Source organism: Synchiropus splendidus, chromosome 12, assembly GCF_027744825.2.
Source record: "Synchiropus splendidus isolate RoL2022-P1 chromosome 12, RoL_Sspl_1.0, whole genome shotgun sequence".
Lineage (NCBI taxonomy): Eukaryota > Metazoa > Chordata > Actinopteri > Syngnathiformes > Callionymidae > Synchiropus > Synchiropus splendidus.
Window position 1 is genome coordinate 1,639,238 of NC_071345.1, and position 16,287 is coordinate 1,655,524.

Genomic DNA, 16,287 nt, shown 5'->3' on the forward strand with positions numbered 1-16,287 from the left:
TGAACCTTGACTCTGAACCAGACTGGAGCCCAGTTATAATGACCCAGCTGTTCTGTAGTTTTAACCCTCAAACTGAGGCTCGGCAAAGTGAGGACCTGCCAGAATGGTCCGCACATTGTCATAAGGTTCTCACAAGTGTTTGTGTTGTAGTGTTTTGTCAAGATTTGGTCCCCACAAGGCAGGATATACAAGTCCACACACACACACACGGTGAGCTGCTGTCGTCTCTCCAGGAGCAGAAAATGCAGCAGCAAGCAGAAACACGATAAACACACACAGATGGAGAGAAGAGAGGACAAAGGTTTGTCGTACACACTCACACACACAGAGCGCTGTTGTATTTTGGCTCCAGCTCAGCTCATTATTTTGCTCATTCAGCAGGACGAGGCTCCGTCCCTCGCTGCTGCGTGTCAGTGTTGGTGTCACTTGCTGGAGGTTCACCTCAGACGTGGCACCGGGATTTGAACTGTTGACCCTTGCCACAGTGAGACCCTCTGAGCTCACCTGAAGAGAGAGAGGAAGAGGAGCAAGAGAGGAGGAAGGGAGCAGGAGGAGAAGCGAAGTGGAGAGGAGGAGAGGAAGAAGAGGAGGAGCAGGGGAGGGGAGAGGTGGAAGAGGAGCAGGATAGGAGGAGGAGAGGTAGGAGAGGAGCAAGAAGAGAGGAGGAAGAGGACGAGGAGAGGAGGAGGGGAGAAAGAGAGGAAGAAGAGGTGGAGGGGAGGAGGAGAAGAGCAGGAGAGGAGGAAGAGGAGGAGAGGTTGGAGAGGAGGAAGAAGAGAGGAGGAAGAGGACAAGGAGAGGAGGAGGGGAGGAGGAGAGAAGGAGAGGAAGAAGAGGTGGAGGGGAGGAGGAGAAGAGCAGGAGAGGAGGAAAAAGAGAGGAGGAAGAGGAGCAGGAAAGGAGGAGGAGAGGTAGGAGAGGAGGAAGAAGAGAGGAGGATGAGGAGAGGAGGAGGAGCAGGAGGGGAAGGAGAAGAAGAAGAGGTGGAGGGGAGGAGGAGAAGAGCAGGAGAGGAGGAAAAAGAGAGGAGGAAGAGGAGCAGGAAAGGAGGAGGAGAGGAGGAAGAAGAGAGGAGGATGAGGAGAGGAGGAGGAGCAGGAGGGGAAGGAGAAGAAGAAGAGGTGGAGGGGAGGAGGAGAAGAGCAGGAGAGGAGGAAAAAGAGAGGAGGAAGAGGAGCAGGAGAGGAAGTCAGCACCAATATAGCTTTACTTCCTGTTTAAAAACAGCTGCACCACCACCCACCTCCCCCCGCCCTCATCTCACATTTGGTCTAGAAATAAAAATATCTGGTTTTGAAATCAAACACGTGGACCTGAAGAGAGGGAAGTGTGTGTGTGTGTGTGTGTGTGTGTGTGTGTGTGTGTGTGTGTGTGTGTGTGTGAGGTGCAGTGTCATCATGAGAGGACTCTTGTCTGTGAACAGCAGTGGAGAAGCAGAAGTGGTGTCTCATGATGCTGCACCTACACTGCTCCTGTGGGTGCGGGGTGGGGGTTGGTGGGGGGTGAGAGAGGGAGAGTGTGTGTGTGTGTGTCCCTCTGGAAAATGAAGCCTTATTGAGGATGAAATGGGATTTTTAATTGGCTCAGCTTTGGCTCGACATGAAACTTCAGTGGCCGAGTACAGGAACTCTCTCTCTCTCTCTCTCTCTCTCACACACACGCACACAGGCCTGTCTCTCTATCCTTGTGGGGACCGTCACCCTGTCCCCAGCCTCACCTGCACCAGGACCAAACTGCAGCCCAGTTAGTTTGAAGCTTTAACCCTCAAATTGAGGCTGAACCTTGTGGGGACCAGCAGCCAGATGTCATGTGCTGCTGCTGTGTGTACCTGTTTTGTCCTTGCATGTGAGGACCGTATGACTTTGTGGGGACCTTTACCCCACAAGGTAAAGACTTCCAAATCACTGGGCTCCAGTCTGGTCCAGAGTCCTGGTTCAGGTGAGCCACGTGTTCAGGGGGTGAGGGAAAGGGCCAGTAGAGGTCCTCACAAGGACAGAGAGGCAGGTGAGTGTGAGAGCGAGAGAGAAAGGCCGGCAGCAAACAAATGGAAGCGGCTGGTGAAGAGTCGTGCGAAGGTCGTGGAGTCATGTGACTCTGATGATGTGATGAGAGCAGACGGAGGTCGTATCACAGGCGGCTGAACACAAACAAAGCGAGCACCAACCACAGCAGCTCCTGCTGGCGCCGGGGCGGGAATCAAAGCCGCCAACCGCTGCATGAGCCTGTCTACTCTGGTCCCCGCCACACCGAGGCTCCTAACCTGGTGGGGTCCGGCAACAGGTCCCCACAGCTTCACATCAGCCTCTGAACTCTGAACCAGGCGGAGACGTAAGGGCCCCACTGGGAGGTGTTTTCTCTGAAACTGGACCTCACTGGGACAGATATGCTGAAACACACACACCTGCCAGATTAATTCAGCTGGTTTCCCTGAGCTCCCATGATTCATTGCAGCACTGCAGGTAGACTCTCTCTCTCTCTCCGTGTGTGTGTGTGTGAGACAGAGATAAATGAGGGAGGAGCAGAAAACGATGTCGAAACCAAACAAACATTGCTGCTGCTGCAGGGGAGATCTATACACACCCTTCAGTGATGTGTGTGTGTGTGTGTTCTTGTACTTCTGTCTTTGTGAGAACAGAGTGAGGACATGTTGGCAGGTCCTCACTCTGCAGAGCCTCAGTTTGAGGGTTAAAACTACAGAACAGCTGGATCATTATAACTGGGCTCCAGTCTGGTTCAGAGTCAAGGTTCAGTTTAGCCGTTTGTTCTGGACTGTCAGGTTCAGGGGGTGAGGCTGGGGGAAGGGTGATGTTAATGATGGTCCTCACTGAGCTAGGAAGACAAACGTGTGAGAAGAGAGAGAGAGAGAGAGAGGAGGGGGATGCTCTCCCCACATCTAACTTCAGTCTGTAGGAGTGGGAGTAAATAAGGGGGAGTTGAGGATGAGTCTGACAGGAGCAGTGAGGAAGAGAAGCACAGAGGATGAGGATTGCAGGAGGAAGAAAAGCAGGAGAGGAGGAAGAGGAGGAGTGGAGGACAGGAGGAAGAAGAACAGGAGAGGAGGAGGATAGGAGGAAGAGGAGAAAGAAGAACAGGACAGAAGTAGGAAAAGGAGGAGGAGTGGAGGAAGAGGGAGGAGCAGTGTGTCTAAACTGAAGTGCAGCGGTGGGTCATAAGATCCCAAGATAAAGGATGACAACTCTGGTTTCGCTTAAGATGGAGTGGTCCAACACAGACACTGACCGGTGTTTCAATATTCCTCGGTGCTGTTGGTCCTGGAAGCGTGTGCTGGAGGAGGCACAGCGCCCCCGTGTGGCTCGTGGCACCAGATCACTGCGGTCCGCCTGAAGGCCCCGACCCGCGCAGCCTCGATATGAAATTGCTTTCTGAGGGATTAAGGAGCGCGAGAGGATTATGGAGAGTTGAAGTCTTCAAATATTCCTCTTCCTTCCTGTGCGTGTGACCTCTGACCTCTGCGCCAAACACTCTCCCAGGTGTGAGGGAGAGGAGGGGAGAGAGAGGGGGAGAAGAGTGAGGCTGAACGCTGGGGCTCCTGGCTGCTGCTGCCTCTCACAACACACTTGTTGGCTCGGTGACATGTGATGAGAGGAAGGAGGAAGCGTGTGGTCAACCACTGCCGTGCGAAACGCTGCAGCAGAAGCAAGAGTCGGGGCAGGGACTCGCCGAGGCACACGTCTGCTGGAGAGGTGGCCGCGTGGAGACTAGAGAGCCATGTCCCAGAGACTCCTTCCTCTCCTGCTGGTCCTGCTCACCTCCACTGGTGAGAAGGTCCAACACCTTCATGAGTCTGAAGCTCCTGATGCCTTTCCTCTCTTCACAGGAGCAGCTGGAGACACCTTCCTCTTCGCTCAGGAGGGAGCTGAAGTTACTCTGTCATGTGACTCCAGAGCACCTGACCAGGCCTCCTGTGAGGGAACCGCCTGGCTTGGTGATAAAGATGGCGGAATCGAAACATTGGCTGAACATAAGACAGTCAAAGTTGATGTGGACCGACTGAGCCTGGCACCTGACTGCTCTCTGGTCATCAAGAAGATGGGGGCTGGAGATGCTAGACGTTACACCTGTCGACAGTTTGATGGACCAAGACCATATACAGACGCCGACACGTTCCTCTCCATGGTCTCCTGTGAGTGTGAGCTTCTCATGTGTCCTCCTCCTGGTGACCTCACGCTCAGCTCCTCCTCCGTCATGTTGCTGCTCCAGTGCTTTCTTTCTTCTGGAGTGAGGAGCTGAGATGATGTTGGTTCTCTCTTCTCACCATGTCCTCCTCTAGTGACTCGCTCCATGACTCAAGGTGACATGACCTTGACCTGTAAAGTGATCCGTCCTGGTTTCTGCCCTGAGAAGGTTCAGTGGCTGTATCAGGGTCAAACTATAACCAAAGATCACCCACAGCTGAAGACCTCGTCGACCACCTGTGGAGATGCTGCTGTTCAGTTTCCTCTTGCGTCCTTCCTGGAGAGGCACTTCCTCACATGTGAAGTCTCACACAGAGACACGGTGAAGAGGTTCCCCTTCCAAGCAGCAGGTGAGTCTCTTGAGACAGAGCTGGTTCTTCAGATCCATCTGATCCAGAACGCACCTGGATCCATCCAGACCACCTGTGGGTTCAGGTCTGTGTGAGGAGACTGAGCATATGTGTGTGTTGTTCCACAGTGACATCACCACTGGTGACGACAGCATCCTCACCCTCATCCTCATCAGAAGCAGGTGATCCCACTCCTCCTCAGATGTTCTCCAGCTCCTCCAGACTCTTCTCTGTCCTCCTCTCACGCTCCACTCTCATGTCTCCTTCAGCTCCCAGAGGCTCTTCTGTGGTGGACTACTTGGTGCTGACCCTGCGTGTGGCTGAAGTCCTACTGGTCACCATGGTTACCGTCCTCCTCATCAAAGCTCTGAGTGAGGAAATGTTTGGAACTGGGTCACGTGACCTCTGATGGACTTGCTGACCAGCGTTTGACTTTTTAGGAAAGCGAGGATCACATGACCACAGCTCTGTGAGTGAGAACCCTCCTCTACTGCTTCACTGTCACTGCTGCTGAGACGACATGGTGGAGGAGTGGTGAAGAGGATGGTGGAGTGATGAAGAGGATGGTGGAGTGATGAAGAGGATGGAGGAGTGATGAAGAGGATGGTGGAGTGATGAAGAGGATGGTGGAGTGATGAAGAGGATGGTGGAGTGATGAAGAGGATGGTGGAGTGATGACGAGGATGGTGATGATGAATAGGATGGAGGAGTGATGAAGAGGATGGTGGAGTGATGAAGAGGATGGAGGAGTGATGAAGAGGATGGTGGAGTGATGAAGAGGATGGAGGAGTGGTGAAGAGGATGGTGGAGTGGTGAAGAGGATGTGGAGGAGTGATGAAGAGGATGGAGGAGTGATGAATAGGATGGAGGAGTGATGAAGAGGATGGTGGAGTGGTGAAGAGGATGTGGAGGAGTGATGAATAGGATGGAGGAGTGATGAAGAGGATGGAGGAGTGATGACGAGGATGGTGGAGTGATGAAGAGGATGGTGGAGTGATGAAGAGGATGGTGGAGTGATGAAGAGGATGGTGGAGTGATGAAGAGGATGGAGGAGTGATGAATAGGATGGAGGAGTGATGAAGAGGATGGAGGAGTGATGACGAGGATGGTGATGATGAATAGGATGGAGGAGTGATGAAGAGGATGGAGGAGTGATGAAGAGGATGGTGGAGTGATGAAGAGGATGGAGGAGTGATGAAGAGGATGGTGGAGTGGTGAAGAGGATGGTGGAGTGATGAAGAGGATGGTGGAGTGGTGAAGAGGATGGTGGAGTGGTGAAGAGGATGGTGGAGTGATGAAGAGGATGGTGGAGTGATGAAGAGGATGGTGGAGTGATGAAGAGGATGGTGGAGTGATGAAGAGGATGGTGGAGTGGTGAAGAGGATGGTGGAGTGATGAAGAGGATGGTGGAGTGATGAAGAGGATGGTGATGATGAATAGGATGGTGGAGTGATGAAGAGGATGGTGGAGTGATGAAGAGGATGGAGGAGTGATGAAGAGGATGGTGATGATGAATAGGATGGAGGAGTGATGAAGAGGATGGAGGAGTGATGAAGAGGATGGAGGAGTGATGAAGAGGATGGTGGAGTGATGAAGAGGATGGAGGAGTGATGAAGAGGATGGTGGAGTGGTGAAGAGGATGGTGGAGTGATGAAGAGGATGGTGGAGTGATGAAGAGGATGGTGGAGTGGTGAAGAGGATGGTGGAGTGATGAAGAGGATGGTGGAGTGATGAAGAGGATGATGAATATTGATGAAGGAGCACTAACTCTGGACTCTTGATTTTCAGAGACGCAGAAACACTGAGGGTGATGGTGATGAAGACGTGAAGTATGAAAACTGAAGGAAGCATTTGAAATTCACTCCTTCATTGCTGTTTGTTCTGCTGAGCCTCACTTGTTCACCAGTGTGTGGCGCTGCTGCTGAATAAAGCCTCCATCTTGGTCCAGTGTGAGCAGCGTCTGTCACGTGCGCCCAGATGTTGCGTTCCCTCGCGGAGACCCTTCGGTGGCGCGCGGTTCACATCACCGCGTCGCCTCCAAGTTTCAGAGCCGCCGCTGGACGGTGCTCGCGCGCCTCCTGGCGTCCAGACCGCGGCGCTCGCCGTTCTCTGCGGAGGGTGCTCGGATTTGGTCTCACTCGGGGGAACACAGCAGGGTCAGCAGGGCCCCGAGAGGTTCCTCTGCCGGCAGCAGGCCGTCCTGAGGCGAGAGAGAGAGCGCGCGCGCGCACACACTCCTAATCTCCTCACTGCTGCAGATGAAAAATGAAGGATTATTTTGGTAAATCCACCTCCATGCGCTCATCTCACACACACACGCACCATTGACTTTGCATAATCAGCTGCTGAGCGCGCGTGTGTGAGAGAGAGAGTTCACCAAAGAGGACTAACGCTGACATCAGAGTTTTTGCTGACTCATGCTTCCACTCTGCTGAGAGCAGCTTAAGATATTTCAGAATAAAAGCCTGATGAATAATTCAGACTGAAGGGACGCGGCGTGACCAGCGAAGCGGCGGCGAGGTAGAAACGTAGAGCTTTTATTCAAGAACACCAGCCACCAACCTGTCAGCCACACACACACACAGGTTTGTGTCGCCGTCATTGTGGGGACCTCCCCTGGCCATCACCCTTTCCCCAGCCTCTCCCCGAAACATGACTCACCTGAACCAGGACTCTGGACCAAACCAGTTATTTTCCAAGTTCAAACCATCAGATTGAGGCTAAACCTCGTGGGGTCCGGGTAAAATGTCCCCACAAAGATAGCTATACAACACACAAACACACACTAAAGTGTAACTCAGCTTCTCCAAAGACAGGAGCTTGCAGGAAAACAGTCGCTGGTTCGAAGACAGAGGGCTGAGCCACGGAGAGGGAGGAGCTTGGGCACAGTCTTCAGACGCTCCTGGCTCAAGTCCCTCAACAGGCACCGGCACGTCAACATTAAAAAGATGTCCAGGTTATTGGGACCAAAGCTCCCGAAGGCGTGTGAGAGTTCATTCATGAAAACACCGTCTGAGCCAAACATTCACAGCTGAAGACGAGCGGCGGCGGCCCCACCGTGTCCCTCCACAACAGTTATTGCGATGGATCAGCGGGTCCGTCCCAGTCCTCCACCGCCCGCAGCAGACGGGGTCCACGTTTGCATCGCTGATTGTTGCGGCAAAAAGCTACGACAACTTTGGCGCACAGGTGGAGCTGGAGCGCTACAAAAACACCACTGCTACGTCTGAAAATATTCATTTCTCGCCGTGTTTGAGTAGAAATCGATATGGAAAGTCGTGAGAAAAAGGCCTTCGCTGAAGTGTGCTACGATTCTTGATCCTTGCACCTTACAGCAAGGAAGTTCCCGGCGTGAGGCTTGCTCTGACCTCGCGAACCACCTTTCACGGAAGACTGCGATTTTTTTGCTGTTCTTTGCGAGTGCATAGCGGAGCGTGGAGCAAGAGCCACCGTTACCAGGGCAACAAGATACTGGCAAAAAAATCCGCAACAATATTCCGAGAAAACAATCAGAAGCGCTTGACGAGGTCGGACGAGGCAACACAGAGAAAACGTACAGTGGGAGTGTGCGACCTTCCTTATGCAATAAAGGTCAAAGTACGTCAAGTCAAGCGTCATCAGAATGGCGCGACTCACCGAAGGCCTGGAGCGCGGCTCCGACACTTAGGACACCTTTGTTCTCAAAACATCAAACGTGAAACGTAGCGCCGCGATCAGAGAAGCGCCACGTGGCGCTGGTTCTCTACACAGTTGGTGCCTCGTGACGGAGGACATTGGATGAGAATTTGGCGGGAAATGAAAACATACGAGGAACTGTTCCGACAGTGACTGAAAGACACTGCGGATCAAAGCACGACACTTGGTTCTAAAGGCTGCCGCACGTCACGCTTGGGCCCGGAGTCCAGAGGAGAAACTTTGGTCAGGAAAGACTCGACAAACAAGTTGTGACACGAGCAGACAGACGGTAGTGGGCGCGAGACAGCTGACCATGAGGGTTTGGAGGTTGCCAGCTCGCAGCGATCCTTCTTGGCAGGTTTCTTCACCACCACAGGGGGGCGGCCGAGTGGGCGTGGCCTCACACAGGTCCAGTGATGGAGTGAGAATCAAACCTTCAACTATCCAGTCCGGCTGCACCCGGGCTCAGATCCGGATCTGGTAACCGTCGCTGAGCGTGCTGAGCTCGGCAGGTCTGCGCTCCAGCGCGGCGGGTCTGTGGAGGAAGCAACGCACCGTCAGAACACCACACCAGCAGGCAGCAGCCACCGGAGGGCGCCACACCACAGTCTCCAGCAGCTGCCGCTCTTGCTCTTCCAGAACCTTCTGTCACTGCTTCAACTCACAACACCATCAGTGCTAATGAGCAAGGCAGGCGCTAATGAGGCGCAGCGCAGACACACACACCCTTTGGTGAGCATCACCCTTTCCCCAGCCTCTCCCTCTAAACACACAGCTCACCTGAACCAGGGCTCGGAACCAGACGGGAACCCAGTTATTTTGAAGGTTTAACCCTCAGAATGAGGCTTCACCAAGTGGGGTCCGGCAAAATGGTCCCCACAAGGCTGGCATGTGTGAGTGTGTGCTCTTCAGGGCCAGCAGCTGCCATCAGGTCAGGTGACACACCAGAGCAGCGTGTGCTTTTTTGTGAGGACCTGTATGAGTGTTTAGGTTCAGTTTAGCCGTTTGTTTGAGATGGTCAGGTTCTGGGGGAAGGCTGATGTTGATGACGGTCCTCACTAAGATAGGACGACAAACGTGTGTGTGTGTGTGAGAGCTGCTGGGGGTGCAGGAACCTGATGGCCCGTCTTCGTGTGGACGCCCTGATTTCTGAGCTCCTAGCAAGTGACAGGCGTCTCACCCTGTGAAACACACACGCGCGCTCAGAAGAGGGGAACTCACGACTTGTCGCGTCTGTTTGGGACTCTCTTCTGAGGACTGGTCTGATGTCGCCGTGGTGACAGGGACTTGCCGCGACTCCTCTCCTTGATGGGCGACTGAGCGCTGGATGACTTGAGGATCTGACGGAGGACACACACACACGCACAGACCGTGAGGTCACATGACAGGGGAGCAGCCACAACGCCTCTGATGGACCTGCAGAGGCTGAACTGGCCCGCTGCCGGCAGGAGTCAGAAAAGTGTTGAGGCAGAGCAACAGGAGAGGAGGTCCGGTGTCACACGGGAGTGCCCCTGCCGGCACTGACCTTTGACCTCTGTAACCTGAGCTGCTGAAAGACCTCTGCTCGCTCTGCACTTGGCCTTCACCGCTCCACTTCACGCCTCCTCATGGTCCTGACTCCTCTCTATCCTGAGCCTGGCTGCGAGAACCTGATCTCTGGGCTTCCTCTGTCTCCATGGCAACAGGAGAACCAGACCCCACGCCTTCTCCTGCTGGTACCAGCCCGACCGGCTCATGGCTCCAGTGTGTGGTGCGCTTCCTCCAGCCAGAGTGTTGTGTTGGAACCGACAGACTTGCCGCCACTGACTATTAATAACAAGTCCACATTCTTCAGCGAGCGCACAGCTGCAGCCTGTGTGTGTGTGCAGCCACAACACAGCTGACCTACATTTCCCAATAACACACAGGCGCCCGTCGCCATGGAGACCACCAGCAGGGAGGTGTAACCCTGATCCCTGGCACGGCTGAGGTTCCCGGTCATGTGAGCAGAAGCATCGTACCTTCATCCTCATGTCGCGGCCGTGCTTCTCCAGCTCCTTCTTCATCTCCTGAGCTCCCAGCTTGGCCACGTTCAGCACCAGGTGCTTCCACTCGATGGGCTGGAAGACGTGCGGGTCGTGTGGCACATACAGGCCGATCTTCACCTGCAGGGGGCGCAGCGGGTCAGCACCTGAGGGGCGGCGGCGGCGTGGGCGGCTCACCTTCTTCAGTGTGTGCTGGTATCTCTTGTAGGAGGACTCAAACTCTGCCACAAGGTCTCCCAGTGTCCGGTGGGTCAGCGGCTTGTCCATCAGCTCCTGGCGCCGGCTCATTCCCAGCGAGCCGTAGCGCCCGTTGCAGTACACGCCGAGAACCACATGGTGGAAGCAGTGGCCTGAAAACTGGGTCTTGAAGCTGATGGGGAAACGCTCCAGAGACGTCAGGCCATTGGTCAGGTATCTGAGGGGCCGTGAAGGAGGTCAGAAGTCATGGCTGCACCGCACCAGCTGCCGCGCCACCTGCTGGACAGCTCAGCAGCTCTGCTCAGGGGTCAGAGAGTGAGTCATGTGACACCACAAACAGGCTGGTGAGCCGTCAGAGCAGGTGGGTGAGAGCCAGGCCTCCGGACTGAGGCCGAGCCATCAGACCAGTCTGACTGAGAGCTGTCCAACACGAGCGTGTGTGAGTGTGTGTGTATGTGTGCAACTTTGAACAGAGCTTGTTGCCAGGCAACAGTGTTCAGTCAGAGTAGGGAGCGGGTGAAACACACTGAGATCAAGTCTCATCGATTTCACATCCAGATCAGCCCAAGTGTGTGTGTGTGTCTGTGTGTGTGTGAGTGAAGGATACACTCCCAGGATCACAGCTTCCAGACACTTGATTGGCAGAGACTCCCGAATCATTTCTCTCGCCGTCTCCATCAATCTGAGAGAAAGAGGAGCAGATGATGAAGAGGAGCGGGTGATGAAGAGGAGGCACGACAGAGAGGAAGAGGAGCGGGTGATGAAGAGGAGGCACGACAGAGAGGAAGAGGAGCGGGTGATGAAGAGGAGGCACGATAGAGAGGATGAGGAAAGGGTGATGAAGAGGAGGCACGACAGAGAGGAAGAGGAGCGGGTGATGAAGAGGAGGCACGACAGAAAGGAAGAGGAGCGGGTGATGAAGAGGAGGCACGACAGAGAGGAAGAGGAGCGGGTGATGAAGAGGAGGCACGACAGAGAGGAAGAGGAGCGGGTGGTGAAGAGGAGGCACGACAGAGAGGATGAGGAGCGGGTGGTGAAGAGGAGCGGGTGATGAAGAGGAGGCATGATAGAGAGGATGAGGAGCGGGTGATGAAGAGGAGGCACGACAGAGAGGAAGAGGAGCGGGTGATGAAGAGGAGGCACGACAGAGAGGAAGAGGAGCGGGTGATGAAGAGGAGGCACGACAGAGAGGAAGAGGAGCGGGTGATGAAGAGGAGGCACGACAGAGAGGAAGAGGAGCGGGTGATGAAGAGGAGGCATGATAGAGAGGAAGAGGAGCCGGTGATGAAGAGGAGGCACGACAGAGAGGAAGAGCAGTGGGTGATGAAGAGGAGGCACGACAGAGAGGAAGAGGAGCGGGTGATGAAGAGGAGGCACGATAGAGAGGAAGAGGAGCGGGTGATGAAGAGGAGGCATGATAGAGAGGAAGAGGAGCGGGTGATGAAGAGGAGGCACGATAGAGAGGAAGAGGAGCGGGTGATGAAGAGGAGGCATGATAGAGAGGAAGAGGAGCGGGTGATGAAGAGGAGGCATGATAGAGAGGAAGAGGAGCGGGTGATGAAGAGGAGGCACGATAGAGAGGAAGAGGAGCGGGTGATGAAGAGGAGGCACGATAGAGAGGAAGAGGAGCGGGTGATGAAGAGGAGGCACGACAGAGAGGAAGAGGAGCGGGTGATGAAGAGGAGGCACGATAGAGAGGAAGAGGAGCGGGTGATGAAGAGGAGGCATGATAGAGAGGATGAGGAGCGGGTGATGAAGAGGAGGCATGATAGAGAGGAAGAGGAGCGGGTGATGAAGAGGAGCGGGTGATGAAGAGGAGGCACGACAGAGAGGAAGAGCAGTGGGCGATGAAAAGGAGGCACGACAGAGAGGAAGAGCAGCGGGTGATGAAGAGGAGGGGCCACTCACCCACACAAAGGTCGGCTCTTCTTGATCTCAAAGAACTGCGTTCCAGTGTGATTGTATCTGAGAGCAGAGTTAAAGTGCAGAATCATCTCAAGCTCTGACCCAGAACACTGGTTCTGGTCAAGGACCAAGGGTCGCACTTCCTCACTCCACGTGACGCCACCCGAGGCAGCCGTGACCCCTGACCTCCTCGGGGCTGATTCCTCGTCACAGTGAATCAGGTCCTGAAGCAGACGGGAAGGATACTGCAGCGCCTTCATGTAGTTCTGAACCGACACCAGCCAGTCCGGGACCGTGGTGGAGGGTCGGAAGGTGGGGATGGATGGAACCGGGTGCTGCAGAGACGGACACAGGCAGAGGTCAAAGGTCATCCTTAGACCAGTTCAGTCCTGATCTGGGAATGGAGTCTCTGGTGTGTGAGAGCAGGAAATGATGCGGCTTCCTGTTTTCCTGGACTCAGGAGATAAACACTGTGTCAGTGTCAACAACAACACGGCATCCTTGTGAGGACCTCTCAGGGCTGCCACCCTTTCCCCCAAAACACGGTTAAGCTGGAGTCTTCATCCTCCCAGTGAGTTGATGTTATCTCACTGGAGACACCAACTTTGGGCCCTTGGGACTAATATTTGGAAAATGTCCCCATCTTGGGCTAGAACTTAAATACACACATACACACACACGGCATATCAAAGCGCAGAAGTGAAGGTGTGGCCACAGGCACCAGCGGCCGGTGACATCATCTGGCGCCACAGCTTCCTGCAGCTGCACAGGAAGTGGAGCTTCCTGGTTGCTCCAGCAGGGCGGGCACCTGGGTCAGGGCCGCCTCTTGCCACAGCACGTGGGTTTGCTCTGAAGTGAAGCGAGTGAGAAACACACGGCACTAAAGACCAGAGTGAAACCCTACTCCTCCTCAGTGTGGGGCTCATGATCTCAGCAGCGAGCGGGGTTAGCCTGCCGACAGCAGCTGGCCACACACACCTGTCGCAGCCACCCAACAGAGAGAAACTGCCCCCCCCAACTGTGGGCGGCATGTTTGGTGGCTGGCTGTCTGTGTGTGTGTCTGTTGCCTCCTTTCACGACAAGCGGTAATCCGCATCAATCTGGGACAGACGATAATCTGAGGAGACCCGGAGCCAGACCAGAGCAGAGGAGCTGGCGCCGACTAGTGATTCAGGATCAAACCTGGATGTTTGAAGACAAACACGCTGACGGAAGAGCGCGGCGCGGGTGTGTGGGGGAGGGGACGCTGTGACCCGCCGAGAGATGACTTGCTCACCATGTTGAGATGCCAGTCCGGATCTGTCTGGAGCGCTGGGCTTAATCCCCGAGACCCCAGCCACTACACGAGAAACCCATACGGCCAAGGGGAGGAAATGTGAGTTCACAGAGGCCACAGCGACTGCACACAAACGTTGGGTCTGTGTGTGTGTGTGTGTGTGTGTGTGTGTGTGTGTGTGTGTGCGGTGACCTGCTTCAGTCCAGGACCAGCCATCTGGGTCACTAACCAGCTGAAGAAGAAGCGGGTCAGGTCTGAACATGCTGGGAACAAACATGATCGTCCTTGTGAGGACCGTACGACTTTGTGGGGACATTTGGCTGGACTTCAGTCTTGGTTCCAGTCTGGTTCTGCTTAGGTTTAGGGGGAGAGGCTGGGGAAAGGGTGATGGCCAGGAGAAACCTCACAATGTTCCCACAAGGACAGACATTCACGCGCGTGTGCATATGTGTGCAGGCCGTCGAGCGGTCTCACCTTGGACAGGTAGGCGGCGTTGCGGATGCGGTCCACCATGTCCTGACCCTCCGGGTGCACAGCGGCCACGTGCGACCACATCCGGTCCCAGGTGGCGCTCTCTATGGGGAAGCCGGAGCGGTTGACGTAGAATAGGGCGCCGCCGTCCTTCTCCTCATCGTCTCCGGGCAAGCACTGAGCGCAGTGGGGGGGCGAGGCAGGAGGGCGCTCGGGGGGGGCGCAGCGCAGCAGGCAGTGCGAGCTGCTGCTCTTGGACCGGCCCAAACGGCTCAGCTTACCCGAGGAGGTGCCCGGCCTGCTGGGGGAGGTGGGCCCCGTCATTGCGCCCAGCGGTGGGGAGTCACAGCGCCGCCCTGGTGGCCACCATGAGAGGCTGCATCTCAGAGATCAACCTGTCAAACAGAGACATCACGGCATAAACAGGTGGGAGGAGCAGAGCTAGCACCTCAGCGTGGAACAGTTAGCGTCACACCAGCAGCACTGGAGCAATGTTAGCGCGTTGCTAACTGGACTGTCGGTGGCCAGAGGCTGAGACACGCCGCCATGTGAGGATTGAACCAAGCAGACGCGCTCCAGTCAGAGGTGACCCCGGCGGTCAGACCCACCAGCTTGGTGTCAAGGATCGAGCCTGCCCAGCTCCGTCGACATGGCCTCACTTCAGCGTGAAGCGAGATTCCCAGTCTACGTACGGCGCTGGAGTTTGGAAAGTCACTGGCACCAGACTGCAGAAGAGCGACGTGGAGCCCAGTCCAGCATGGGAAGAAGGGGAGTCAGAGTTCTGGGGGCGGGGGCGCCCCTCAACACTGTGACCAGGTGGCGGTTATATATATAGACGTATTGTCACGTGCTGCAGTGAATGGTCACTCTGCAGCATGTTTCCAAGGCTGGGTTCAGTGAAGAGGCGAGACCCACCTCCTGTCCACATCACCGCACCAGGCTTCCTGCTGGAGTTGAGTGAAGAATGTAGAAAACTGACTCAAACAAATCAGTCAATTAATTCGTGGAATTAATTGAACAAGCGGCGCATGCTGAATGGCACCGAGAAGGTCCGAGGGAGGAACCGCAGGGTACTGACCGTACCTCACCGCCTGCCTCACAGCTGCGATACTGTGAGGAAAGAGCGATAACGGTTTGAACCGCGGTGTTTGATGGCGCCTCACAGCTTGACACAACAGGAAGCAGAGGTGAGACGGGTTCAGGTCGACCACAGTACCGGACTTCTCCTCGCTGCGCTCCGGCAGACGTCACCATTAATCCCCTCCGGTACGGTCGATGGTCCGATAATCCGGTCTGACGCCACGAGGTCCTGGCCACAGATGGCGGGAGGACCTGGATCCCATTCATGAGCGGAGCCTCGCCGTCTTGTTTTGGTTCGAGGTTCTAACTTCACCTCTCTACCCACCCGTCAAGCTGCACACGGAACCAACGCGCTGACCGGAAGCTCAGCCAGGGCACTTTCAGAATAGTGCAACCGCTGAATTGCCCCCACCGAACAGCAGCGTTACAGCAGATCAAATAAGACGCTGAAGAGCTCTCGGGTTCGTCCCTGGATGTCACTCACATCACTGGATGTGATGTGCTGTGCTGCATGTCGGTCCCGGACTCACCTCTGCGGCACCTCGCTGCGCGGCATGACGTTCGGCATGTTTTATGTTGAAAAACTCACCCGGAAGAGTGGCGATGTCCCGTCCAGCTCCACTCTCCTCGCAACAGTTCGGGCCCGTTGCTTCCCTCCACCACCCGGTTCCAGAGAAACCACCTTCTCCGAGAGGCGCCTCCAGCCTGCGCTCCGCTCCGCGCTTCTCCAACCACTAGCTGCCCACAGACGGCTGCTTCATGCCCGGGAGGCTCGCAGCGGAACCGGGCCGTGGACCGTCAGCGGGGACGGAAACGGACGGTTCTGTTGCTGCGCCGTCCGCCGAGCAGCGCCGCAGCCTCGCGCCTCCCGATTGGCCGAGCCAACAAAGGAGGGCGGGACTTGGAGGCATTTGGAGGCAATCCTGCGCTCTGATTGGCCGATGTTGTGGCGGGGGCGTCAACAAGTGTTTCACACAGCAACAAATGGTGTTAGTGCGGCGCCCGGTGCCCTGCAGTCGCCAGCACCGTGAGCAGCGGCACACAGCCGCGCGCAAGCCCGAGGACTGACCTGAAACACTCGAGAGACGTGAGCAGACAGCAGCAAGCCACTA

The 16,287-nt window shown here is 55.5% G+C and overlaps 2 protein-coding genes across 6 annotated transcripts; one reads left to right on the top strand and one right to left on the bottom strand.

The window, feature by feature from the left end:
• Positions 1-11: 11 nt before the first annotated feature.
• On the bottom strand, positions 12-15,911 carry vash2 (vasohibin 2). Of its 5 annotated transcripts, XM_053880631.1 has the most exons (12): positions 15,765-15,911; positions 14,099-14,490; positions 12,595-12,683; positions 12,352-12,408; positions 11,051-11,125; positions 10,423-10,660; positions 10,222-10,365; positions 9,443-9,561; positions 6,442-8,756; positions 4,708-4,913; positions 2,261-4,619; positions 27-504 (listed from the first exon to the last, which is right to left on the bottom strand). In XM_053880631.1, the coding sequence occupies exons 2-9, from the start codon at positions 14,417-14,419 to the stop codon at positions 8,687-8,689; spliced, it is 1,113 nt and encodes a 370-aa protein (XP_053736606.1). In that variant the 5' UTR covers positions 14,420-14,490; positions 15,765-15,911; the 3' UTR covers positions 27-504; positions 2,261-4,619; positions 4,708-4,913; positions 6,442-8,686. The 5 variants fall into 5 exon arrangements, with proteins under 5 accessions (XP_053736608.1, XP_053736607.1, XP_053736605.1 ...); XM_053880633.1 differs by lacking the exon at positions 15,765-15,911 and adding an exon at positions 15,312-15,758 and having other exon boundaries at positions 12-504; positions 4,708-8,756; XM_053880632.1 differs by lacking the exon at positions 15,765-15,911 and adding an exon at positions 14,704-15,758 and having other exon boundaries at positions 12-504; positions 4,708-8,756.
• LOC128768063 (uncharacterized) lies at positions 1,656-6,630 on the top strand. Its single transcript, XM_053880643.1, has 7 exons — positions 1,656-3,778; positions 3,839-4,144; positions 4,292-4,546; positions 4,675-4,728; positions 4,816-4,917; positions 4,987-5,015; positions 6,335-6,630. The coding sequence occupies exons 1-7, from the start codon at positions 3,730-3,732 to the stop codon at positions 6,386-6,388; spliced, it is 849 nt and encodes a 282-aa protein (XP_053736618.1). The 5' UTR covers positions 1,656-3,729; the 3' UTR covers positions 6,389-6,630.
• Positions 15,912-16,287: the final 376 nt, after the last annotated feature.

What these genes read in the sequence shown, in the direction of transcription:
- LOC128768063 (XM_053880643.1), top strand. Translation starts at nt 3,730, where the DNA reads ATGTCCCAGAGACTCCTTCCTCTCCTGCTGGTCCTGCTCACCTCCACT. An exon ending in CCTCCTCATCAAAGCTCTGA is followed by an intron (nt 4,918 to 4,986) that starts GTGAGGAAATGT and finishes TTGACTTTTTAG; the next exon opens with GAAAGCGAGGATCACATGAC. An exon ending in GATCACATGACCACAGCTCT is followed by an intron (nt 5,016 to 6,334) that starts GTGAGTGAGAAC and finishes CTTGATTTTCAG; the next exon opens with AGACGCAGAAACACTGAGGG.
- vash2 (XM_053880633.1), bottom strand. Translation starts at nt 14,419, where the DNA reads ATGACGGGGCCCACCTCCCCCAGCAGGCCGGGCACCTCCTCGGGTAAG. An exon ending in ACGCCGCCTACCTGTCCAAG is followed by an intron (nt 12,684 to 14,098) that starts GTGAGACCGCTC and finishes CCGTCTCTGCAG; the next exon opens with CACCCGGTTCCATCCATCCC. An exon ending in GCCGCGACATGAGGATGAAG is followed by an intron (nt 9,562 to 10,221) that starts GTACGATGCTTC and finishes GTCCTCCGTCAG; the next exon opens with ATCCTCAAGTCATCCAGCGC.